This window comes from Mustelus asterias, chromosome 3, assembly GCF_964213995.1.
Source record: "Mustelus asterias chromosome 3, sMusAst1.hap1.1, whole genome shotgun sequence".
Lineage (NCBI taxonomy): Eukaryota > Metazoa > Chordata > Chondrichthyes > Carcharhiniformes > Triakidae > Mustelus > Mustelus asterias.
In genome coordinates this window covers 129,027,117-129,054,548 of record NC_135803.1, presented here as the reverse complement: position 1 = coordinate 129,054,548, position 27,432 = coordinate 129,027,117, and the positions used below count along the sequence as shown (strand labels likewise).

Below are 27,432 nucleotides of genomic sequence, written 5' to 3'. Positions count from 1 at the left end.
AATTGCCACTCAGTTAAGTAGTGCCAGGCAGGGATGGTGTGGGATTTTGCAGGTTACAGCACTTTAGATGCAGATCCAGGTGCCTTTGAAATGAGCTGAGCAATTCCGCCTCAACCAACAATTTAGGCAGTGAATTCCAGATATCCACCACACTCTGGCTGAAAACCTATTTTCTTCATGTCCCCTGTAATACTTCTACCAATTACCTTAAATCTTTGTCCCCTGTAATTGGCCCCTCAGCTAGGGGGAAACAAGTCTTAATCTTGTCCACCCTGTCTAGGCCCTTCATAATTTTGTACACCTCATTTAGATCACCCCTTAGCCTCTTCTATTGTAAGAAAAACAACCCTGGGGAATATGAATCAAATGGGTGTCGAAGGAAATTTGAGTTAAAAGTTCATTTTTAGAGAATAAGGACTTTGTACTTTCAATATCTTTAACATAATGGAGGGTAGTTATCAACATTTTAAAAAATTTTTGCATAATAAAATTATTTTGTTTTAAACAATGAAGCTCGTGGCTTCATACTTTTAGTGAATAACTGGGTGTTTTGGATTGCCAGAAAGAAAAATGTTCTTGGTCTCTGCCGATATCATAAAAATTGGGGGCTCTTGTGGGATTGCAAATTCACAGATTTGTGAAGGGTCTGCTGGGATTTGCTTAAGTTTAGGCAAACAATAGTGCACAGTGAATTTTACTATACTTAGCAAACAGCTGAATGGCTACGTCAGTTGCCAAGACTATTCTAGAGAGGGAAGATTCATTCCTGGGTGTTTTGCAACAATTACCCAAAGTTAGGTTATTAGAATTAGCAGAAGAATTGAAGAGGGAAGTAAAAGCTGGTGCTAAAAGAGCCGAAAGATTTTAGCACAGCATTTGGAACTGGAAGAGGAAGAGGCTCAACCAGATAAAGCACAGCCTGAAATAGTTCAAATGCAATTGCCGATGAGACAAGTTGAATTGGAAAGGGATAGAGAAAAGCAAAAAATCAAACTCAAAAGTGAAAAAAAAACTCAAAACGGAATTGGAAAAAAAGAACATAACAAACAGAATTTAAAAGAACTGAAAAACTGAACTTGAGAGAAAAGGCAGCAAGGAAAGACTCAAGAAATCTCAACTCTTATAGTTGGACCAATGAGCGGCACAGGCTTGGAGGGCCGAAGGGCCTGTTTCCTGTGCTGTACTGTCCTTTGTTCTAATCTTTGAAATAGTACGCAAACTAACCTCCAATTTCTGATGATTACTTACTTGAGTTTTTTGGGGTTGTAAGTCAATTGGTGTAGAAGGAAATCTGAGTTAAGAAGTTCGGTTTGGAGTGTAAGTAACTGTTAATTGCATTTTTAATATCTTTAATGTAACTGACTATTTAAGATACAGCGTAGTTATTAGTTTTCATGTTCTTTGATTTTTGCTGTGTCATTTTTTACTCTTTTAAACAGTGAACCTTGAATTATTTTAGTAAGCACCTAGATTTCTGGATTTCCAAAATTGATAATTCACCAACATCGTATCATTTTCCTCCCAAACCCCATCACAGAATCACTACATTTCATGCAACGCTCTTCCTGAAGTCACTGTCAGTCCTCTTCACCATTAACTATGCCCCATATTTTTGTGTTATCTGCAAATTTGCCTCCCAATACCAAGTGCAACTCGCTTATATTTTTGATAAGAGCAACAGTCTCATATTGACCACAAAGGATAACACTGTGTTCCCATCTATTCAGTCCAAAAATCATGTTTGGATACGTACATTCTATCAAAGGACTGGATAGGTGCAAATCGACACTCTTCAGTTATGGAATCATAGAATCCCTACAGTGCAGAAAGAGGCTATTCGGCCCATCGACTTTACACTGACCACAATCCCACCCAGGCCCTATTCCTGTAGCCCCACAAATTTACCCTATTCCCCCTGACACTAGGGTCAATTTACCATGGCCAATCAACCTAACCCACACATCTTTGGACTGAGGGAAGAAACCGGAGCATCTGGAGGAAATCCACGCAGACACAGGGAGAATGTGCAAACTCCACACAGACAGTGGCCTGAGGCTGGAATTGAACCTGAGTCCCTGGTGCTGTGAGGCACAGTGCTAACCACTGTGCCACCATGTGTCCAGTTAAGAAGGGTCAGTCGTAAAACCATTGTTTTTCTTGATATAAATTAATGACTTGGGTGTGCAGGCCACTACTTCAAAACATGCAGATGATACCAAACTTGAAGCTGTCTTAACAGTGGGAGTGATAGAACTCAAGAGGGCAACAAACAAGCTGGTGTAATGGGCAAACATGAGGCAGATGAAGTTTAACAGAGGAAGTGATAAATTTTGGTGGGGAGAATAAAGAGAATTGATTTAAACTATAACCATTCTAAAGAGGGTGCAGGAAGAAAGAGACTTATGGGTACATGCGCACAAATGATCAAATTTGTCAGGGCATGTTAAAAAAAACTATTTTAAGGAGGCACGCAGAATCCTAAGTTTCACATTTAGAGGCATTGAGGACAAAAGCAAGGAAGATATAATGAACCTGTTAAAAACCACATAGATCATGAGGAGTTGAGACAGAGTAGATAAGTGAGATACTGCTCCCATTGGCATGAAGGTTGAGAAACCAAAGTGCAGCAATTCAAAGTTTTTGATCAAAGAACCAAAGGTAACTTAAAGAAAAACATTTTTGCGCTGAGTGATTGTAATCTGGAATGCACTGTCTGAAAGGGTGGAGAAGACAGATTCAGTGGTGGCTTTCAAAAATGGAATTAGTAAGTGCATGAAGGGGGAAATTGTTGAGCTACAGGGAATGAGCAGGCAAATGGAACTCACTGGAATGTGCTTGCAGAGTCAACACGAGCTTGACAGGCTGAATGATCTCTCTCTGCATTGTAACTATTCTGTGATTCTCAGAAGGCAATGACCTGTGAGGCCAATATCAATGTTGTACTTCTAAAGGCAGGATAAAATGAATATTCACTTAGAAAGATGTGGATTAATTCAAGGGAGTCAGCACAGATTTGAGGAAGGCAAATCATGTTTAAGAGCTCTTTGAGGATTAACATTGCGTTGATAAAGAAAATGTAGTGGATTAAAACAAAAACAGAAAATGTTAGATAAACTCAACAGGTCTTGCAGTCTCTGTGGAGAGAAACAGAGCCAATGTTTTGAGTCCAATAAGACACTTCTTCAGAACTTGTAGTTAATGTTTGTATGGACTTTTCAAAATGTATTTTTAAAATGCCCCTTCAGAGACGTGTTGCTGAATTAAGGTGCATGATATCAAATGAAATGTAAACCATGCATAGACAGAATACAAAAGAGCAGTGCATTACAAATCAAATAATATTACAGTATGCTTCATTATAAATTGAATATTTGGCACATGGTTGTCTTTAAGTCTAATTTTCTGTTGACTTCATTACTCCAGAAGGGAGATTTATTCGTGAATTTCAAATGGCCAGGTTTGGTGCTCAGTACCAAACAAACAGCAGTAGCCATTCATTATACTCTATAGGATTTTGCTTTGGAATCTACTGTCATTAGAGATTCAAGGGCATCTGGCACATGTGTTAACAGAACAAGCAGTTGTATCTCCTTAACCAAGTTGAGGATTCGCCAATGAACAGCACAATCCTGAACTAGGTGCTTTCCGAATCGACACCAATTCAGGAACAGAAAGAAAATTAAAGTGAGGAAATCAAGCATTGGATTCAGAGAAATACAAGGGGCAAATATAAAAAGTTTAAAAATAATTACTTGAAATTATTTTCAGTGCCACAGAGGTTGTTCGACAGTAATAAAAAGACTTTAAAAATTATTTCTGTGCGAATTAACAAGCCTAAATTTCCCTGGCGAGTTTAATGTACATTTTTTAGACCAGTACAGCAACTATGCAATTCCAAGTATTTCAATACAGAGTCTCTCAGCAAAATACTGTTACAGCACAGGTTGTGGAGGAGCAGGGCAACTTGGGCCAATACTTCCTGATTTCTGCATTTAATGGTGCAGACATGGCTGCCGGAAATGGTTTTTAAAACTGTAAATCAGATAGCAATGGGTGCTGTTAGCCTCATTGTTATTTTAAAAGTGTGGCCTGCGATGGCCTATGAGCTTTTGAGGGGAAAAAAGCCTCTATTTTGTCTTGTGATAATTGGCCCTTTAAAGAATAAGATTTTTCTCTAGAATCTGATTTCTGGTACATAACTGGCTTCCAATAAGTGAACATGTGACCAGTTTGCCTGAGAGAGAAACAATAGAAGAAAAAAAGTCAACATTAGCGAACTGCAGTGGAGTGATTCCACATTTAAGAACAAGCTGGCTACAGAAATGAAAATCTCTCTCAAACAGTTCAGTTGAAATTTTGTCTTGGCTAAAAGAGTTTTAAATTGAGAGCGAGAGAGTAATGGCTACATTTAAGATAGTAAGAAGTTTAACAACACCAGGTTAAAGTCCAACAGGTTTATTTGGTAGCAAAAGCCACACAAGCTTTCGAAGCTCTAAGCCCCTTCTTCAGGTGAGTGGGAATTCTGTTCACAAACAGAGTTTATAAAGACACAGACTCAATTTACATGAATAATGGTTGGAATGCGAATACTTACAACTAATCAAGTCTTTAAGAAACAAAACAATGGGAGTGGAGAGAGCATCAAGACAGGCTAAAAGGATGTGTATTGTCTCCAGACAAGACAGCCAGTGAAACTCTGCAGGTCCACGCAACTGTGGGCGTTACAAATAGTGTGACATGAACCCAATATCCCGGTTGAGGCCGTCCGCGTGTGTGCGGAACTTGGCTATCAGTTTCTGCTCAGCGACTCTGCGCTGTCGTGTGTCGCGAAGGCCGCCTTGGAGAACGCTTACCCGAATATCAGAGGCCGAATGCCCGTGACCGCTGAAGTGCTCCCCAACAGGAAGAGAACAGTCTTGCCTGGTGATTGTCGAGCGGTGTTCATTCATCCGTTGTCGCAGCGTCTGCATAGTTTCCCCAATGTACCATGCCTCGGGACATCCTTTCTTGCAGCGTATCAGGTAGACAACGTTGGCCGAGTTGCAAGAGTATGTACCGTGTACCTGGTGTACTCGGCCAACGTTGTCTACCTGATACGCTGCAAGAAAGGATGTCCCGAGGCATGGTACATTGGGGAAACTATGCAGACGCTGCGACAACGGATGAATGAACACCGCTCGACAATCACCAGGCAAGACTGTTCTCTTCCTGTTGGGGAGCACTTCAGCGGTCACGGGCATTCGGCCTCTGATATTCGGGTAAGCGTTCTCCAAGGCGGCCTTCGCGACACACGACAGCGCAGAGTCGCTGAGCAGAAACTGATAGCCAAGTTCCGCACACACGTGGACGGCCTCAACCGGGATATTGGGTTCATGTCACACTATTTGTAACGCCCACAGTTGCGTGGACCTGCAGAGTTTCACTGGCTGTCTTGTCTGGAGACAATACACATCTTTTTAGCCTGTCTTGATGCTCTCTCCACTCCCATTGTTTTGTTTCTTAAAGACTTGATTAGTTGTAAGTATTCGCATTCCAACCATTATTCATGTAAATTGAGTCTGTGTCTTTATAAACTCTGTTTGTGAACAGAATTCCCACTCACCTGAAGAAGGGGCTTAAAGCTTCGAAAGCTTGTGTGGCTTTTGCTACCAAATAAACCTGTTGGACTTTAACCTGGTGTTGTTAAACTTCTTACTGTGTTTACCCCAGTCCAACGCCGGCATCTCTACATCATGACTACATTTAAGATGCCATTAAAGCTGATGTTATGGGGGGGATTTTGCAACCTTAGGATGGTTGGAAGTGGGTTGAAGGGAAAACCTCGCCAGAGGTAATCAGATGGCCCAAGAAATTATATGAATAATCCTTATAAGAATCTTTGAATAAGTACTTGGTTAAACCTCCAATCTTAAATATCTGACTTGATTTACTGAGGGTGTAGGGCCAATGGCTGTTAAAAAAATAAAGTTTTCTTTAGTTCATTTATTAGTGTCACAAGTAGGCTTACATTAACACTGCAATGAAGTTACTGCGTAAATCCCCTAGTCGCTACACTCCGGAACCTGTCCAGGTACACTGAGGGAGAATTTAGCATGGCCAACATGCCTAACCATCATGTCTTTTGGACTGTGGGAGGAAACTGAGCACCTGGAGGAAACCCACGCAGACACGGGAAGAACATGCAGACTCCACACAGACAGAGAACCAAGCAGGGAATCGAACCCGGGTCCCTGGCGCTGTGAGGCAGCAGTGCTAACCACTCTGCCACCCCGAAATGTGATTTAAAGAATTTGGTTTAGATTATAAATAATTGAGTTCATTATATTTTTATTATCTTTAACGCAGTTAAACTGTTCAAGAGATTCATATTCTTTGAATTCTGTGAAATAAAATTCTTTCAATTTAAACTATGAACCTTCTGGCTTCATTCTTTTAGCAAATACGCCACACCATCAGATTCCAAAAAGGAATAAAAACGTTACTGATCTTTATCGAGATTATAAGTCTAATATAGAAAAATAAGACAAAGACAACAACATCCTACAACGTGAATTGCAAACCTTTCCTTGGGAGAACTTATGACAACATTAATATGAATCTATACTGTATATTGGCTGCCACAATTAGGAGCGGATATTAATAATGTAAAACAATGTACTTGTATTGATACTGTAATGGCACATTATGTGCAACCGAGGTATGAAACTACCATTTATGCTGGCGGACCACATTTTGGCAACAGATCAAATTTTAAAGATCCCAATTTTTATTCTGGCGTTTACTGATTTGGCTGTGTATGTATGTGAAGACTGCTCAAGCTGCTGAAATAATTATCATCTGAGACCTTCAGACCTCCAGCAATGTTGCTCTTAATTTGACAGCTCAAAGGTGTACAAGATCAAATTCATTCCCAGATTGATTTCATTTTTCCTTACTCCCACTGGGAAAGTATTCACATTCTGCTTGGTTCTTCTCCCCAGTGGCATAATAGAGATCAACTGTGGGAAACTGCAAACACAAAGCTGCATCCTACTGTTTTATGTTATAACTGGTGTTCTTAAGATGCAGTATCAGCTCACCCCCCTAACTATAATCAAACAGTTCAAGATATTTGATGGTGAATAATTTTGTTTCATTTCAATATGCTTCATAAAGTTGATATCAAACTCTACCTGGCAGATGTACAGTTTGAAAATCCTTGCAGAAAGATAGACTCGTATAAAAACCCGTACCCCAAGAACAAAGGAATCTCTGCTTTAGCACTGGATGGCAAATGTTAAAGGTTTAAAGTGTCAGACTGAGCAAGCTCTGTGATTTCCAGAGTAACCTGATGATTTCTTCTGCGCGAGCATGTATTTCAACTCCCACTGTCCAAAGATGTAAAAAGATAATATTCCTTTCTCTATTTTACTTGAAATGTTTGTACTTTAACCAGTAACTGAAGATGAAGGCAGAACACAGAAACAGAGTAGAATATAGCTGCTGCAACGGAAGTGAGGACTGAAGAGAAGTTTGCGGGAGAGACATAATTAAATCCCTTCACCTGTGAGATGATAATGAGAGTGAAGGCAAGATGTGCGGGTTAGATTGATTGACCATGCTAAACTGCCTCTTAATGTCAGGAGACTAGCAGGGTAAATACGTGGGATGACGGGGATAGAGCTTGGGTAGGATTGTTGTCTGTGCAGGCTTGATGGGCCGAATTCCCTCCTTCTGCGCTCTAAGGACTCTATGATGCGTCTCAATTCTTCCAGCTGGATAATGGACAATTAATTTGCCCACTCACGATTAACAAACTTGTTACTTTCAGGTCACATATTTGAGCTCACGTGATGCCATGTGTTCAAGGTGGATGGGGATACGAAGTGTGTTTTTTTTTCTGTCGGCTTTCAGACGAAATTCCCAAACCAGATAAGAAGCATAGATTTCTCATCCACATGGCTGTCGTCACACATTTCAATATCAAAGACCAATATCTTATTGCAACAGCTCCTGTAGGAATGTACTCTTTCGCTACAGTTGCGTCAACTACTCCGACTAAGCTAGGTGTGAAACTCAAGTTTATCATGTTCTGAAGACAAAAATACATTTTAAGGATTTTTCCCATCTAGCAGGACAATTTTTCTGGTGTCACATTCTGTCAGAAAAACTATGCTTCATGCTGTCAAATACCACTTGGGTGGTAGGCTTTCTTTATGTCGTAACAGTCAGAATTCCTCTTTCTGCGGGCCATGAGCACTTAACCCCTCTCACTCAATTAGCATGCAGTCAGTTGGGCTGGCGTGTGGAGAGTTCAGAACCTCCCTCCCATGTGGGACTTTAAACGTTCATTGTATGGCAAAGAAAAGGATCGAGTTTTTAACTACGACAGCTGGTCCAAAAATCTAAGCCTGCCTGGCCACAAAGGGGCTATCAAAGTGGTTTTCCTGAACCCAACTCCTTCAGTTTCCAGGGACCAGAGAGGAAAGGGAGGAACTTCATTCAGCAATTTTCCCAACCAGGGAATTAGCAGGCTGTCAAGAGCTAAGGCCCTGCAATGTCAACCTTTGAACATTTTTCATCTTGGGCTCCCTCAAAATCTTTCACTGGATAAATTTGCTGCACGGTGTGCAGCTGATGAATAAAGACCAGAAAGGTCCCCGATTCAATGCCAAATCTCCACAGACACTATATTGGACCCTCTCTGTTCAGATAAGGCTTGGATAAAATTCCTGCCGTGATCACTATCCACTGCATCCCACTGGGAAAAATTGATTTATTTTTGTGCATGAGTAAGTATTTGTGGCATCATTGGAACAGGGTGTCCTTCCTGCATGACCAAAATACAGCCAGCCAACCACAATCACACGGCAGCCATCCAATGAATGACCTGGAGGTGTGGAATCTGTCCAATGGATGAGCAAGAGTGGGTCACAGGACACCACCAATCTTGACAAAGTCAAACAGAAAGGCACATCTTTAAAAGCCTGTCATGTCCTGCCATGATTGGATCATCATAGCAGCAACCCTTAGGGAGCTTTTGTTACCTGCCTCTATCTCTGTCAATGAAGTCAAGATCCCTTAAAAATCCTACAGTCACGAATGAGAACTCAAGGAGCAGACCAGAAGGCTACTGCTCAATTTGGGCAGCAATCTGGTGGCCTCATGATTTAGTGATGCCTCCCTGCAGGTTCTCTTCCAGGTTGCAAAGGCAAGGCAGGAGGGCCTTTTCTCCAAGGCGGGGGAAGAAGGGAGTCTGCTAAGTTTGGACAGAGATTGCAGAGAAGATCAGCAGCTGTAAGGTCACAATAATGAGGAGCAGCCCAAGGTTTGAGGAGGCATCTCTGATATTCAATCTCTGACTTCAACAGAGACGGCAGCCCTGGAGCTGGCTGGCTTGCAGAAATCGCACAATTGTTGACAGGGTGACACGGGTCTCAATGCAAGGGAATGAGGAAGCATATTACCTCCTGTGTCATCAAAGGACACATGGAGCTCCATATCAGGCATGAAGCCTTTGAACCCGACATATTTGTGTTCTCTTATGCAGGTCCCTGCAATCCCAAAGGGCATGCCAACTGGAGAGAGCAGGCGTGATCTGTCCAACTGAGGAGGAAGAGATATCCTCAGAGGGCGCACTATCATTTCCCTCCACCAACACAGTTACCCTCATGTTGGTGGGTCTGCACTCACGATTAGATTCAAGGTCACAAGCTGTTGAGCCCGTCATAGATGTGACAAAGCAGCGGACATAGGCATTGTCAACAGAGGTCACTGGCAGTCTTAAGGACTGTGGAATACCGAACCCATACAGAGTCCCAGGCTGGTGACATGACTCTGGAGTCAGGCAGCAAAATGGGACTTCACAGAGTGGCAGGAGAGAGAGAATACAAGATGATGCTGCCAGATGCCACTCGCAGCCATGCGCTGATGATGATGTCAGCAGTGCTGCCAGGTCTTATGGACATGCACGACTTCCTCCATGATGAGGTTGATGACCTTAATGGAGAACCAGAACCAGAAGGATATTCAGTGGATGCTAAATCTGTGCGCAGACCCTGCAACACATTATCTTGCCCAGGAGCTCAATGCTGTAGTGGCGAGATGAGAGGGAGATGAGGTGAGTCTACATCAGCTCTTCATGTACCTTTAAAGGGTAGAGGAGTGGCTGCTTTAGCTTCGGGGGGCACCTCTCTGGGTGCTGCAAGTGATGAATTTGACCCATTGTGCCTGTGTCTTTGTTTCTTTTAAAAGAAAATTTCAGTTTTGTACATGAGCCTTGAAAATTGTGCTCAAAAGTGCCTGATTTACAGATCTCAATAAACTCAGAAAACTGAAGAAAGCTGATCGGACAAAGTGCTCTAACTGAATGTTATGGATCTAATTTTCCCAAGTAGTAGCAGTCCCTGGAATAATTATACACACCAAACTGTTTTGAACCATAAGAACCTTTATGATGGTTTGCTGAACTTCCATGTTTGATGTAGCTGTCTGTGTCACACCTCATGCAAGAGTATTAAAATATCGCCATTGTTAGCCTGATACATGTTGGACATTATTTCAGCCAACTTGAATTTTCAAATCTCCTCCTAAGGAAAAATTCTGATAATTTACAAATGTATATTTGTACTCCAGGGGAAAGCTCAATTCTAACTATGTGACAGAGAAAGCGTGGCTGGAACTAATAGCAATTTGAAAGCCAGGCAAATCCAAAATATTTGCAAATTTCCTGTTTGAAACTAGCAGAATGTTGAGATACTGTAACTAGATAGCCCAAGCTAAAATAAAACAGGACACTTCTTCACCCTGTCAGTGCTGAAAATGCAGAAATAAACAGAAAAGGTAGAATAGGTAATGCATCACTCGAAAGAGTGAATAAATGGTGGTCATTGCGTGCTAAGATATTACAATAATCGACTGAGCGCACAGCTGTCCAGAAATATTTGCTAGTGGAGGTCAAGTATGTATGTGTTCAAATTGTCAGAGCAGGAGGAGCAATAACCAAGGTTAGCACATCATTGAAGAGCTAACATTTATGAAGTTGTAAATATTTGCACCAAATACCTTCCCAGTCAGAGACTGCAAAGAAAAGTGGCTACCCTGTCAGTAGGAATAGTTGTTTTATAAATGCATATTCTCAGTCAATAATTAATTTGTTGTACAATACGATGAAAAGCTGCTTTTGGGGTCAAGCTTTAAGCCAGCATCACAACACAGTCATCATTTCATTGGCCCCTTAAACTATCTCAATCAGAATTGAGACCTTAATCTTCAAACTGAGACGGACCATGGTTTTCGTACTACCACCACGAGTAATTATTTTAAATTTGGGTCAAAGTCACTTCTTCAGCTATTTGCAGGTCTTCCCACTTCACCCTCAACCCAAACATTAATACATCGAATACTTCTGCATCTGCCGCTTTGTTTGTTGTCAATTGTTTAACTCAAGACAAATATGAACAGCTATCAGGAAGAACATTTTTCAAAGATATGCAGTAATTTTGTTCTTTCTGGTTCTTGGTACAATGCATACATCTTGTGCTTGGCTTGGTTGCCTAGACATGGGTAGGGTTGGGTAGGGTCAGAGAGAGAGAGAGAAAAAGACTATCTGCTGAGAGGTACATGCTCCAAGCTTTGGCATTCTAGTGGATCCATTGCGGCTGCAGGGTAGCACAGTGGTTAGCACTGCTGCCTCACAGCGCCAGGAACCCGGGTTCAATTCCCGGCTTGGGTCACTGTCTGTGCGGAGTCTGCACGTTCTCACAGTGTCTGCATGGGTTTCCTTCGGATGTTCCGGTTTCCTCCCACAAGTCCAAAAGATGTGCTGGTTAGGTACATCGGCCATGCTAAATTTTCCCTCAGTGTACCTGAACAGGCATCGGGGGTTTTCACAGTAACTTCATTGCAGTATTGATGTAAGCCTACTTGTGACACTAATAAATAAATCAAACTAATTATTAATAACTAAACTAATAAATAAACTCACCTGATGAAGGAGCAGCGCTCTGAAAGCTCGTGATTCCAAATAAACCTGTTGCACTTTAACCTAGTGTTGTGAGGCTTCTCACTAATTCTGAGATAGAAAGAGGCAAAAGTGCATGCTGCCAAGACTCAACCCTGTCACACCAGTGATGAGAAGCTCCAGAAATGGTCTGTAAAGGAACAGCTGGATACAATTTCAAAAACAAACTGAAGAAGTGATCCCACTTGTATTTCCGTGAGGCTAAAAGAAACAGGAAAGCATCCCACACCCACCCCATCAGTGTCACAGATATATTCCCCCATCATCGCTAGCCCCATGTTCACCACCCCTAATTGCTGATTACTTCACATAGTTGCACTCCTGCTATTCCGTCTTCCTTAATCAACAAGTTGCCAAGCATCACTGATTTGGCGCATATCATAGGCAAAAGTATTGTGGAGGAAGTTCAGCTGGACTGGAAATCACCCCTAGTAATTATTCAATTATAATCAGATTTGTTCCATTTCACGCAACACAGTTCACAAAAAATAATCTACAATCTTCCTGGTGGCCTTGCAAGTTAAATCACAGATCCATATACTTGATGTCCTTGGTTTCACTTCTTGTAATGTTGAGTCTGTTAATCTCAGCCGGAACAACTAGGGAACTTGAACTCAGCTCAGTGGCCCTGGGCTAACAAAAGGAAACTTAGAAAATCACCCAGGGCTTCTAATTTTGACCACTATCCAGCGGTTCTGGTCAGAAAACATGCATGTGCAGATATTTGTCTAAGAATACATCAAGGTTCACCTGTGATGACTCCAACAATCAAGAAACCTGATGATACGCAGCTTCAAGCCTCTTATATGACAAAAGTGGCTCCTGGCATCACGGGAAATAGAGATGCAAGGTAAATTGCCCCAAAACGCCACAGAATACAATACCTGACCTTGTTTCCTAAAGGAAATTAGCATGCTTCACTATGATACAAAATATATCAAAGGTTAACATAATTCCCTCCAAACTGCTGATAAATTCTAGCACTGTGGAAATGGTCAAGAGCTTCAAGTTCTTAGTTGTCCAGATCACCAACAACCTGTCCTGGTCCCTTCACACTGATGCTATAGTTAAGAAAGCCCATCAACACCTCTACTTTCTCAGGAGGCTAAGGAAATTTGGCATGTCTGCTACAACTCTCACCAACTTTTACAGATGCACCATAGAAAGCATTCTTTCTGGTTGTATCACAGCTTGGTATGGCTCCTGCTTTGTCGAAGACCACAAGAAACTACAAAGGGTCGTGAACGAAGACCATCACACAAACCAACCTCCCATCCACTGACTCCATATACACATCTTGCTGCCTCGGAAAAGCAGCCAGCATAATCAAGGACCCCACACACCCGGGACATACTCTTTTCCACCTTGTTCTGTCGGGAAAAAGATACAAAAGTCTGAGAGCACATACCAAGCAACTCAAGAACATGCTTCTTCCCTGCTGCCATCAGACTTTTAAATGGACCTACCTCAAGTTGATCTTTCTCTACACTCTAGCTATGACTGTAACACTACATTCTGCACCCTCTCCTTTCCTTCTCTATGTATGGTATGCTTTGTCTGTATAGCGTGCAAGAAACAATACTTTTCACTGTACACTAATACGTGTGATAATAATTCAAATCAAGCACTGTACTAATCCCACACCGAGCAGGATTGATTGCAAGAGGAGTGTCTTTCCCGCTAGTCAAAGTCAAATGTCTGTCATGTGCTTGTCATCAATTCCATGGCCAAGTGTTGACACCAGAGTGCTGTCGGGGATTTAATGTTATAACATTTGAGCTAAATAAAGAAGCCTATTGACCTAAAAGCATCATTTTTTAAAAATTAAATCAATATTTAGTGAAAGCATAAGGATGTGTTTAAATTTCTTCATAACATACTACACAATTACTCAGCATGTCTGTCGCTCTGCTTCAACCACTCATAATGTTGGACTAAATGGTCGCTCCATTCTCTCCTTGGTGAGCTTTTCGTTACGGTCCCGATGAGTTTTGAAGATGTAGTACCAGACAAGTAGAGGCATTACACCACCGATAAATTCCAGTAGTGATGTCTTAGGGTTTGGATGAAAATTAGGATAGGTGTGGCACAGTGGTGAGCACTGCTGCCTCACAGCGCCAGGGACCCAGGTTCAATTCCCAGCTTGGCTAACTGTCTGTGTGGAGTCGGCACATTCTCCCCGTGTCTCCGTGGATTTCCTGCGGGTGCTCCAGTTTCCTCCACAGTCCGACAGACGTGCTGATTAGGTGCATTAGCCATGCTAAATTCTCCCTCAGTGTACCCGAACAGGCGCTGGAGTGTGGCGACTGGGGGATTTTCACTTCATAGCAGTGTTAATGTAGGCTTACTTGTGACACTAATGAATAAACTTTAAACGGTGAGCATGTACCCACTGAACGAAGATGGGTACATGCTTAGTCTGTTTAAAGTCTTACTTACGAGTCTTCTATCAGCTTGGCCCGCCTAAATGCATCATTCTTGCTATCAAAAATGTCAAAGCTGCATTATGCAAAGCACGAAGGTTCACTCATACAAGCAAGAGAGGACCATCAAAACAGAGGCTACACTTATGCCCATTTGTTATTCCATAATAGTGCTGTTTATGCCATGTAGGTCTATCATCAGTGCTGTTAGCTTAGTGACTAAATAAATAAAATTCCATTTTTATTAAATACAATTCTTGGATTTCTCCTGGCCTTTTGGGGGTTGAATTGCACCACTTAACTTGTTTTTTTCCATTTTACAGCTTTCTAGGGGCTAAATGAGAACCTTATGCTGAACCCTATAAAAGTGGTGTCTGCAAACAGCTTTAGTAATTGCAGGATGTCATTTAGCTTGAATGTATATTTTTTAATCCCTTGCTTAATTGCTCGAGTTTAGGAATGTTCAAAATAAAAGCTGGAAAGAAACCAGGTTTTTAAATTGGTGATAAAAACTGCCCTTAAGCATCTTGTACACTGCCATAAAATCATATTTATTGAATTTTATATTTGTACAAGTGTCACTTCCTGTGCTGGATAATGGTTGTGTTTGTTTTGGTGAGTATGTGACAGTGGGTGTGTCAAAGAATTATTCTCGGGGAGCCTGGGATCATCTTGCAATTTGTTATACAAGCGGTGAATTGGCAACGTGATAGTTGGGGCGGGGGTGTAGGCTGGGGAATTTGGTCTGAGGGTTGGAAGGGCACAAAGGAGCAAAGACATTTCTCCCCATTTAGGGCAGAGACGAGGAAATATTTCTTCATTCAAAGAACTGTGAATTGTTGGATTTCTCTACAACAGAGGGCTGTGAATGCTCAGTTCTTGAACAGATTTCAAGGCGGAGAGTCCATAGAATTTTGGATACCGAGGGATTCAAAAGGATACAGAGATAGTGCAGCAATGTGGAATTGAAGTGGGGGATCAGATCTTATATTTGATATATCATTGCAGCAGAACAGAAGTAATAAAGGCCTGCTCCTGTGGTGCTAATAATGCCAAGTTTGTGGGTTCGATCCACATACTGGCCAAATGAAATTATCTGTGCAGTTCTGGCTGATGTCATGTTCAGTGAAAGTCCCTTGGTCGCCACAGTGCAGACTGTTAGGGTGGGCATGTGGCACAAGGGTAGCATGTCTGACTCCAGATCAGAAAGTTGCGTGTTCAAACCATGTCAGGCTCACAGAGTTTTCCTGCAATTGGTCATTGGATTATGGAAAAAAAAGAAATATCTGGAGAAGCGGGAGGAGGAAATAATGGTGCTGCACAGATGCGGTCAGTGGAGATGGGGAAACGTGGCAGCAGTAGCACATGGTCTCACTTCATTTCAAGACCACCTGGTATTCTTTGCTCTGATGGACTATCAGGAATGCTTAAACTGCTGCGATTCTATTTTCACCCAGCTGCTGTTGTAACCTGCTGCGTTTCTGAGCTGTTCTCCAGTGCACTGCTGGGTTCTTAGCTCAACCCCGGTCCTGGGTATAAACCGGCTTTTTTCCAAGCCAAATTCTACTTTTCTGCTGACCTCTGGATTATTCCCCTTCCAACATCTGGGCTGTTTCAATTGGTTAGGTTTGTGATTCTCTGCTGGAATCTTTCACACTATTTGCCTCCAGGCACTCATCCTGCTGCGGATATTCCATTGACTCTGCCTGCTATTCCCTTCTTACCCATTATTTGTTTCTTCTCATCTTTCAGAACTCCTCCATCGTCCGTCACATGGTCAACTATCATTCCTACTCTTCTGGGCTCCTCACTATTCCCCTGCCTGTTCATCAGATGAAGCTCCCTCATTTGCAATAGTCCATTGGATTAGTCCCCTTCACCTCATACCCGTCACTTCTTTGGTCCTTGGGTTTCACTGTTCATCACCCCTCTGCGGGTTCACTGATCTGCCGAAAACAGCATGGAACTAGAGGACATGACTCACCTGCACTGGACTTCAGGGTCGGCCTCTGCTGGCTTGAGAATGCCTCTCTGCTTCTCAATTTTCGGATTCTCCTGGGTAACCTCACCAGCACCTCACTTAATAAAAAACTGCTTAAAAAGCCCTGAGCTTCAGCCCTTCCAACAGCTTACTGTGAACCCACAACATTAATTCATGGACACAGCAAACTGACAGTGCACTGTCTATAAAACAACTGCATCCCACAATATCTCCTCAAACGTCTGCTCTGGATCATTTTATATTGCAATTTCCCTGACCTCTCTTTATCCCAAAGGCCATTTTCTACCTGCACATTAATGATTTTCAATCTCATACCAAGTCACAAATGAGCCACAAACCAACCACACATCTGCCATTGATTCCACCCTTTCCCTGGCTGACATCAGGCTGAATCAAACTACTTGATATTTCTTTGTTATCTGCTTATTGGTGATCAAGTTAAAAGGACTATGGGGGAAAAAGGAAAGGGAAATTAGATTAGCTGAGTTGCTCTTTCAGAGAGCTGACAGGGACATGGTGGGCAGAATGGCCTCTTTTCTGCCTTAAATCATTCTATGGCCCTTTGACTACATTTATGCATGGCAGCTAAACCTACAAAAGTGAGACAGAAAACATTGGTTAACGTAGCCCTTCCAATCCATACTGAAACAACATGAATTGGGCAAGCAGCACTACATTTCCATCATTGCTTTTTGGGAGTGAAGTTTAAATGTTTCAATAAAATTTAGCAAATATTCTTCCATTAGATATTTTCCTCAGCTGGAAAGTAGATCTTTTGAAAATGCTTATTAGAAAATGTTGATTTTGCTTGATGTACAAATGCTGTAATAAATGCGAGAGAGGTGCTTCAGGGGTTACAACATAATCTATTACCTTCTCTGATAAAGCTTCTTCTAATGTTGCCAAAGCTGTATCTGTGTTGCTGGAGTCTGTCTGCAATGATTTAACTCGGTCTTTCAAATTGTTAAGTTGTTTATCTTTGTCTTTAAGTTGTTCCTGAAGATTTTCAATCTGTAGGAGAAAACAAAGAATATGTTTTAGTGTAACTATATATTTCCTTCCGTTATATAGTGTGTGCACAACATATGAATCTAAAACACCAACAGATTATTTCCTTTCCTGCCATTTTCACCAACATAATTAGTCGTCAACTGGACCACAGACTTAAAACTAAAAAAAAATCTATTCTGTTAGCTCCTGTATTGTCCACAAATATTAGAAAATACAGACCACCTCCACATTTAATAATACATACAAATAATCATTTTGTACAACAAGGTACCGCATGGTAGGTTGTTGCATAAGGTTAAAGCACACGGGATCCAGGGTGAGGTATCTAAATGGATACAAAATTGGCTTCTTGACAGAAGCCAGAGGGTGGTTGTAGAGAGTTGTTTTTCAAACTGGAGGCCTGTGACCAGCGGTGTGCCTCAGGGATCAGTGCTGGGTCCACTGTTATTTGTTATTTATATTCATGATTTGGATGAGAATATAGGAGGCATGGTTAGTAAGTTTGCAGATGACACCAAGACTGGTGGCAAAGTGGACAGTGAAGAAAGTTATCTCCAATTGCAACAGGATCTTGATCAATTGGGCCAGTGGGCTGACGAATGGCAGATGGAGTTTAATTTAGACAAATGCGAGCTGATGCATTTTGGTAGATTGAACCAGGGCAGGACTTATTCAGTTAATGGTATGGCGTTGGGGAGAGTTACAGAACAAAGAGATCTAGGGGTACATGTTCATAGCTCCTTGAAAGTGGAGTCACAGGTGGACAGAGTGGTGAAGGCGGCATTCGGCATGCTTGGTTTCATCGGTCAGAACATTGAATACAAGAGTTGGAATGTCTTGTTGAAGTTGTACAAGACATTGGTAAGGCCACACTTGGAATACTGTGTGCAATTCTGCTCACCCTATTATAGAAAGGATATTATTAAACTAGAAAGAGTGCAGAAAACATTTACTAGGATGCTACCGGGACTTGATGGATTGAGTTATAAGGAGAGGCTGGATAGACTGGGACTTTTTTCTCTGGAGTGTAGGAGACTGAGGGGTGATCTTATAGAGGTCTATAAAACAATGAGAGGCATAGATCAGCTAGATAGTCAATATCTTTTCCCAAAGGTAGTGGAGTCTAAAACTAGAGGGCATAGGTTTAAGGTGAGAGGGGAGAGATACAAAAATGTCCAGAGGGGCAATTTTTTCACACAGAGGGTGGTGAGTGTCTGGAACAAGCTGCCAGAGGTAGTAGTAGAGGCGGGTACAATTTTGTCTTTTAAAAAGCATTTAGATAGTTACATGGGTACGATGGGTATAAAGGGATGTGGGCCAAATGCGGGCAATTGGGATTAGCTTAGGGATTTTAAAATAAAGGGTGGCATGCACAAGTTAGGCTGAAGGGCCTGTTTCCATGCTGTAAACCTCTATGACTCTAAGACTTTATAACTGATTGAACTGGCAAGTTGGAGATATGCACTAGGATAACATCTGGGTCAATGAAGTACTAAAAAAGCATTCACAAAAAAAAGTAAACCAGGTTTTATAGTGTGAATAAGGCCAAAGTCTGTACCAATGCCTCATAGAATCATAGAAACCCTACAGTACAGAAGGAGGCCATTCGGCCCATTGAGTCTGCACTGACCACAATCCCACCCAGGCCCTACCCCCACATATTTACCCGCTAATCCCTCTAACCTACGCATCTTAGGACTCTAAGGGGCAATTTTTAACCTGGCCAATCAACCTAACCCGCACATCTTTGGACTGTGGGAGGAAACCGGAGCACCCGGAGGAAACCCACGCAGACACGAGGAGAATGTGCAAACTCCACACAGACAGTGACCCGAGCCAGGAACCCTGGAGCTGTGAAGCAGCAGTGCTAACCACTGTGCTACCGTGCCCCCCTCAGATGTGCCTCTGATGTGTTTATTGTAAATACATAATTCAATTCATAGTATTAAGTCACAATTTTGATTACAGTTATGATATATTTTGTTATTTCCTTTCTTCATTTGAAGTAATTTCCTGGAGCAATTAAATAAATTTAGTTGAGTACTTAAGGCAACCTTTGAACAAAATATATTTTTAGCATCTAGGCGTCTAGTGAATTAGGTCAACGGGTCCATATTTTTTGCATCACCTTTCTGTACGTCATTTCAAGTGTAGACAACAAGAATTAACAATTTACCAACAAAAATGCAACGCCCATTGATGGAACCTTGAAATCTCAAACTGTTTTGCAAGCAGCAATGAAAAATGAGAGTTAGGTATTTTGCAGAGTATAATAGTTAAACATGTTGTCAAGAATGTTCCACTGTTCTCATACTTTTAAAAAGTCATTTTTCTAAGTTTTCATGTACAATGTGTAAAAAAGGAAATAGCAAATGGATTTGTTGCTGTTAGGCCTGTGACACTGCACCCAGGGATCAGCTGCCAGGAGATGCAGCAAAGTAATCAGGTGACTTCTCATCCACTTGTCATCTTGTTTTCGTTGTGCGGAGATGCCTGTCTATCCCCAAATTATAACCTTTTTTCCAGACATTCACAGGACTTGACCATCAATGGCAAGACCAGCATTTATTAACCATCCTAAATTACCCTCAGAAAGATGGTGATGAACTTCCTTTGCGGTACATGTAGCGATGGTTTTCCTAGTGTTGTCAGGGAGGGAGATTCATAGAATCATAGAATAGAATCCCTACAGGGCAGAAGGAGGCCATTTAGCCCATTGAGTCTGCACTGACCACAATCCCACCCAGGCCCTATCCCCATAACTCCATGCATTTACCCTAGCTAGTCCCCCTGACACTAAGGGGCAATTTAGCATGGCCAATCAACCTAGCCCGTACATCTTTGGACTGTGGGGGGACACTGGAGCACCCAAAGGAAACCCACGCAGATGTGGGGAGAACGTGCAAACTCCACACAGGCAGTGACCCAAGCTGGGAATCAAACCCGGGTCCCTGGCGCTGTGAAGCGGCAGTGCTAACCACTGTGCCACCCCGACAATAAACAAATGGCAACATATTTTCCAGTCTGGATGGTGATGCATTGATGTGGAGATGCCAGCGTTGGACTGGGGTAAACACAGTAAGAAGTCTCACAACACCAGATTAAAGTCCAACAGGTTTATTTGGTAGCACAAGCCACTAGCTTTTGAAGCGCTGCTCCTTCATCAGGTGAGTGGGATTTCAGTTCACAAACAAGCATATAAAGACACAAACTCAATTTACAAAATAATTATTTTGTAAATTGAGTTTGTGTCTTTATATGCCCTGTGGCATATAAAGCTAGTAGCTTGTGCTACCAAATAAACGTGTTGGACTTTAACCTGGTGATCCATTCCCATACATCCATTGTCCTTGCCCTCCTAGATGGCAGAAGGGGCAGGTTTGGAATGTGCTCTGGAAGAGGAATCGACAAGTTGCTGCAGTGCATCCTATAGATTGTACACATTACAGCCCTAGAGGATTGCGAGTGGTGGGAATGAATGTTGGACAATCAAGTGGTCTGCTCTCCCTGATTGGTGATGAGCTTCTTGAGTATTCTTGGGAGCTGTACTCATCCAATCAAGTGGAGATTATTCAAATCATAACCCTGACTTGTGCCTTGTAGATGGTGGACAGGCAACGGGGAGCCAAGCGAGCCACTCACTGCCTAACACCCAGCCCTTGACCTGCTCCTGAACCACACTATTTATGTGACTTGTCCAGTTAAGTCTCTGGCCAACAATGACCTCCCCTAGAATACTTGATCGTCGGGAATTTTCAATAACAATGTCACTGGCTATCAAGGGAAGATCACAAGACTCTCTCATGTTGGAGATAGGTAACAGTTTCCACTTCCCATTGCATCAGGAATTGATAAGAACCTCCCCTCTTTGTGCTGATCTCTCTGTAAAAGCCCTGAAAAAACTCACATCTTGTTAAACGAAGTGTGACTGTGTTTTCAAACAATGGAGTAACTTCATAATTACCACTAAACATGCTAACTGGCCCTGAAAAGTTACAAATGCGGAATGTCAATTTTCTTCACAATAATTAAAAATCCCCCATTTCTGAAAAATCATTGACTGTTAATTTAGCTTCAAATACAGTCAAATATTCATTACGCTGCCGGAAAATTTAAACTAAGGTGAAGGATTTTAAGTGCCTCCAACTTCCTGAATTGCGGCCTGAATGCTTCTAATAGGAAAACCACACCATAGAGATCACTAGATCTTTGTGGGTAACTTACTTTGAGGTCAGGGGCAAGCATCCTTGGTTTAAACATTTAGGCTAATGTTCATCATGGAAATTCAGGAGCCTGTATTCAGCTTAATGCCAACAGTCCCCTGTCAAGTCTTGTTGGTGAGCCAATCATATCTTTCAAACTATCTTTTTAATAAACTTGTTTGCCATTTTTCTCAGAAATTGTACTATTAATGTCCTACATAGGATTTTAAATGCTTAATAAAAATATATATTCACAATAACATGACTAACTTTATCCCATGAATTCTCTCCTATCCTTTAATCCTCATCTTTATCCTCATCTTTACTGCACTTTGGCGTCTAACAGCTTAGATTTGGATGTGATAATTCGTCGATGAGTAGAACCTATTGGTTGAACAAGAATCCTTTAATCTGAGCATGTCAGCATTCAAATTCCCAGGATATATTGTAGAATGTAATTAGCTAAATATATGAGAGAGAGAAAGAAAGCGAGACAGACAAAGTGAGCGAGAGAGATGAGTAAAATTCTACCATAATCTATTTCACTGTTTTTCAAAATTATTTGCTGTAAAACGTACCGGACTGATTTTATTCAGGTACACGTTAAACAGAGTTTTTTTTAAACTAAGGAGATTGTGCTTACATAAACAGACAGGAAGAGAAAGAGAAAACAGGAAGCAATATATTAATTACATGGCTGTTAGATCTTTTGTTGGTATCAAATGACAACTGCAGCATAAACCTCAGAAATCATAAACAGAGTGTGTGTTTGGGCATATGTAAAAGAGGCAGACAGGGACGGGGGAGTGAGCGACAGACCGGGGGAGAGGTCGGCAGACCAGCAGGCAGAGACACATGAGGGGCAAGTGGCTGGTGGCGCAACAATGAGTGGCAGGGCAAGAGGGCGAGTGAGCGGCTGCAGCGGGGGTGAGTGAGTGAGCGGGTGAGCGGCAGGGGCCAGCGGGCAGGGGTGGGCAGGTGATTGGCGGGGCGAGCAGGCCGGAGAGCACATGAGCAGGAGCGAGAGAGTATGAGTGGGCGGGGCTAGGAGCACACGAGTAGGAGATGAGGTCAAGAGAGAGCGCGAGTGGGTGGTGAAGCGAGATCGGGCAGAGGGGGTGAGAGAGTGTAAGCGGGCAGTGGGGAGGCGAGAGATAGAGGGGCATGGGTGAGAGTGAACAGCAGGAGCGAGGGGGGGGAGATAGGGGGAGAGGCAAGGGGGTAGAGCTGCAAGAGATTGAGTGCGGGAGGGGGTGGGGGGGAGTGAGTGAGGGAGAGCCTTGTGATAGTGACAAGATAATCTCATTTTCTCAGTGCTAATGGAAAGATAAATATCACAGGACGTTAGGCACCACTCCTCCTCTTTGAAATATCATGGGATTTTTTTGGGAACTTAGTTTAACTTTTCATCCAAAAGACTGCACCTCTGATAGTTCAGGGCTCCCTCAGTGCTGCTATCCAGTGGTGTTGCCGGACCCAAGTTACGGAATAGCCCTCAGACCTGCTGTTTCCACCCATTATCCTCCATCCCCACCACCCCAACCAGAATCAGGTTTGGCATTTCCTCTTCCCTCAACGTGGACAGCAGCAATTCATTAACAGGTCATAATTCATTATAGTCTTTTCCACCTGTTTTGCCAAAACCAAGTTTGCCCTTCACAGCGAAGTCAAGCAAAAGGTCCCTTTCCCCACATCCTGCCAAGTCCCAGCATCCTCAACACGGTGCTGCTAACACTGGACTCTAGTGCCACCAAAATCCAGGCCAATTACCCAGTGCTACCAAGCATGTTCCTTGGGCTAACGAGGAAGACTGCCTTCAGGACAGCCAAGCCCAAAATCACCCACCGCCATCCTGGGAAATACTAAACATTTCATTCCAACTGGTATATAGAGCAGATCATCTGATTGTATATTGTTAACTTTCAATCTAGTAAGGGATAAAAATTAGAGATAAATTATCCCACTTTTCTTTTAAATATGATGCCATATTTTCTGACAACTTTTAACATTAGGGCAACACGTCATAGCACACCACTACTGGCAGATGTATATAATTAATGAATTACAAGTTTGTCAGAGCCAATTTCCATTATACAGGTGGATATAGGAATGTAATTTACAAGTATATAAAAGACAGAATATTGAACTTTAAAATCAGGACTGAGTTATTACTGCATATTTTGGTGTAATAATCTGTGCGCTTTAACTCAACTTCGCCTGAACACTATTTTGTTTGATTCCCTGTGCGTGAAACTTTAAGAGATTGAGATTCGGGACAACACGGTGGCACAGAGCTACTGCCTCACAGCGCCAGGGACGCAGGTTCAATTCCAGTCTCAGGTGACTGTCTGTGTGGAGCTTGCATGTTCTCCCAGTGTCTGCGTGGGTTTCCTCCCACAGTCCAAATATGTATGGGTTAGGTTGACTGGCCGTGCTTAATTTATCCTTAGTGTCAGGGCGATTAGGACTGTAAATATGTGGAGTTGCGGGGATGAGACCCGGGTGGGATTGGTGTCGGTGCAGACTCGATGGGCCAAATGGCCTCCTTCTGCACTGTAGATCCTATGATTAGTGGACATAAAACAAATGCCGCTCATTTACCAATAAACAACTTACATCTACAAGGCACCATTAACACAGTACCAAATCCCACAGTGCTTCCAAAGGGAATTCAAATAAAATCTGAAGCTCTAATTGAAGTCCAAAATCAAGATACTGTTTAGCAGTTGGTTAACTGATTTTAAAACGTCTGATTTTTGGAATATTTAAGACAGCGCGGTGGCACAGTGGTTAACACTGCTGCCTCACAGCGCCAGAGACCTGGGTTCAATTCCGGCCTCGGGTCACTATCTTTGTGGAGTTTGCACATTCTCTCCGTGTCTGCGTGGATTTCATCCGGCTGCTCCGGTTTCCTCCGACAGTCCAAAGATGTGCGGGTTAAGTTGATTGACCATGCTAAATTGACGCTAGTGTCAGGGGGATTAGCAGGGTAAATATGTGGGATTACGGGAATAGGACCTGAGTGGGATTGTGGTCGGTGCGGACTTGATGGGCCAAATGGCCTCCTTGTGCACGGTACGGTTTCTGTGATTCTATGACTTGAACTATCACTGTTAAGGTTAAATAATTGCATGTAAAGTCTAAGTATTTTTGCTAATGCAGTTGAAAGACCACCAGCGGTACAGTGGCATGCTAACTGAAGAGATACTTGTCTCCCACCGTTGCAGTCATAGATTTAAGTTACAGCATTCCCAGACATTCAGATCTGCTTTTCACATACATATTGCACTTTATTAGTTTATAACCTCGCCTGCCAGCTGAATTGCCTCACAGAAGTAGAGGGCTTCATCTGAAGGAGGGGAAGGGAAGGGAGATCTGTCACCTCGTGTCTTGCCTGCAGCAAGTGCACTTTAACAGCCAAAGCAAGAGGATAGTTATGATGAAAGCTGCAGACACATAAGTAACCCTTTCCCGCAACTGCAAAATGGAAGAGACCTGGGAAGGGATATGGCTGAAGGGGACTGTGGGTGAAAATCTATAAAAGCAAATAAAATAATTTTAAAATGGATCATCTCAACTACATTTAAAAGCAATCTGAGGAAAAAGCTGTGACAACGTTCGATGACAAAAAGTACATATTTTGACTGCTTGCAATCAGTTTCTTTTCAAACAAAACAGGCAATAAATTAGGTTGAAGAACCAAGTTGAGTTCTGAATTGTTGATTCGGAAACTTTTAAATCTGCCACCTTGTGGTTTACCCAGGCAACTACATATACAGTGACAACAGATTTTTCTTCCCACTAAAGAATTTCCACAATGAAGGTAACTGCATTAAGTTAGCATTCAACCGAACATCCTCACTACATAATTCAACGATATATCGGTGCACAAAATGGATAAGTTTCTTATAAATGCAAAGCCTACCATAATAAATTATAGTCATGACTGAACTCCTACGTTGGCTTAGGGCCAGCATCTGCTGAGTATGTCACACTTGCACACACAAGCCCAAAATTAACAGAGATCTACAAATCATTTCTCTGCGACCCATCATAACACATACAGGTATGTTTACATGCCGAGCTTGTGCAAAAAAAAAAGGCTAAAGCGGTGCCAAAAGAACATGACTGCACAGGTGAGATTCCTAACCAGCCAGATACATTGCAATGGATCTATGATACCAAAGGTGTACAATTATAAAGAGCAGTTGTAAATTCTGACAGAGAATATAAAATCCAAAAGGTCTCTTCGTTTGGAAGTAGGGAGAGATGAATCAGAAACTGCCATGCAACTTTACAAGTTAAATCTACAGCCAACATTTATACGGTCCATCATTTGGAACTGATCAACATATTTTCAACATTTGCTTGCTTAAACATTACTAGGCACCGCTCATCAATAGTGCTAAGATTATAAAGATATTGGATATTCGGTTTTAACTGCTGTTCTATTAGAATATACCTGCTTCCTTGTTTTGTAAGCATTAATGTTTGCACTAAAATATTTTCAAATAAATACCACAGTGGATTTTGGATGAGTTCTTATTTAACAAAAATGCATGCTTTGTAGACCATAACACTTCAAATGCCCATTCAACACTTCCTGCAGATTCAATTATATTAATTGCAGCCCTGATTTCTCATTGAAAAAACACAGAGCAAGATTTTAAAAAGATTTTAAATACGAAGTCAACTTTTAATATTATTTTTGCACTGTATAAAACTCAGATCAACTCCAAACATTCTTTCACGTTATCTGCTCCTTCAATAAACTGAACATGCTAATCTCTTGTTGTTTTAGTGACTGGATACTGAATGCTCTCCAAGTACTCTGGGAATTACAGTAAATCTTAGCTGTAAACAGGCTGTGTTGCCATGAGCCAAGCTTTTGCACTCAACTGCATCTTGCATGTCCAGGTGAACCAAAAAATATGTAAACAGGGGGAGGGAGGGGGGACAATAAATTTTGAAAGCACACTTCAAACTTTTGCCATAGAAGCTTTGTTCTCAGTACTGGCATACACACCATCTTTCTTTTAAAATTTCTATCATACTCTGTGTTATGTATGATAGTTGGTGTGTGTTATTTTGGGACAGCGTCCCTTTAAGAGGCAAGTTACATGAGCACCGGGTGACATCATCAGTTGGGTTCAGAGCTTTAAGTTCACTCTTGTATTCAGCCTTGCGGAGTGCACAGCTACTGAATAAACCTCCCTGTTGAGTTACAGCAAACCATAAGTTTCTATGTTCTTTGGTTCTGATTGCAGCCAAGTTGCCCAGTACAGAATACTCTGTTCAAGCTAACAAGGTCCAACTTAATAAAAGATGTTCGGCAGTTCTTTACGCTAGATGGTTTCAGTTCCTTTTCAAACCAGATTCCAAGTGAAAGTTGGAGAATTTAAGTATTTTGCTCTAAACAAACTCTCAGCCCAGAATTCAAAAGTCAAACATATAAATTGGTGGCTTGAGAAATATTTTCCAATATGACCATACAATCTTTTACATGGCTTATATCTCAAACATTTCAGTGACCTGAATTATTCCATACTGAATGAGTGAAAGTTGTATGTTGTACAAATGAGCTGAATGTAAGGCATGAGGCAAGAATGACGGCCTTTGACATCATTTGTCCAGAGGGGCAATTTTTTCACACAGAGTGGAGAGTGTCTGGAACAAGCTGCCAGAGGTAGTAGTAGAGGCGGGTACAATTTTGTCTTTTAAAAAGCATTCTATGATTTCTATGATTTAGACAGTTACATGGGTAAGATGGGTGTAGAGGAATATGGGCCAAAT

At 42.0% G+C, this 27,432-nt stretch overlaps 1 protein-coding gene across 1 annotated transcript in view; it reads right to left on the bottom strand.

Moving 5' to 3' along the window:
* Positions 1 to 27,432, bottom strand: part of LOC144491587 (ERC protein 2) — a 764,742-nt gene that overhangs the window by 399,647 nt on the left and 337,663 nt on the right. The window contains exon 10 of the mRNA XM_078209614.1: positions 17,300 to 17,437. Within this exon, the coding sequence (XP_078065740.1) occupies positions 17,300 to 17,437 (138 nt within the window). The remainder of the gene's footprint in view (positions 1 to 17,299; positions 17,438 to 27,432) is intronic.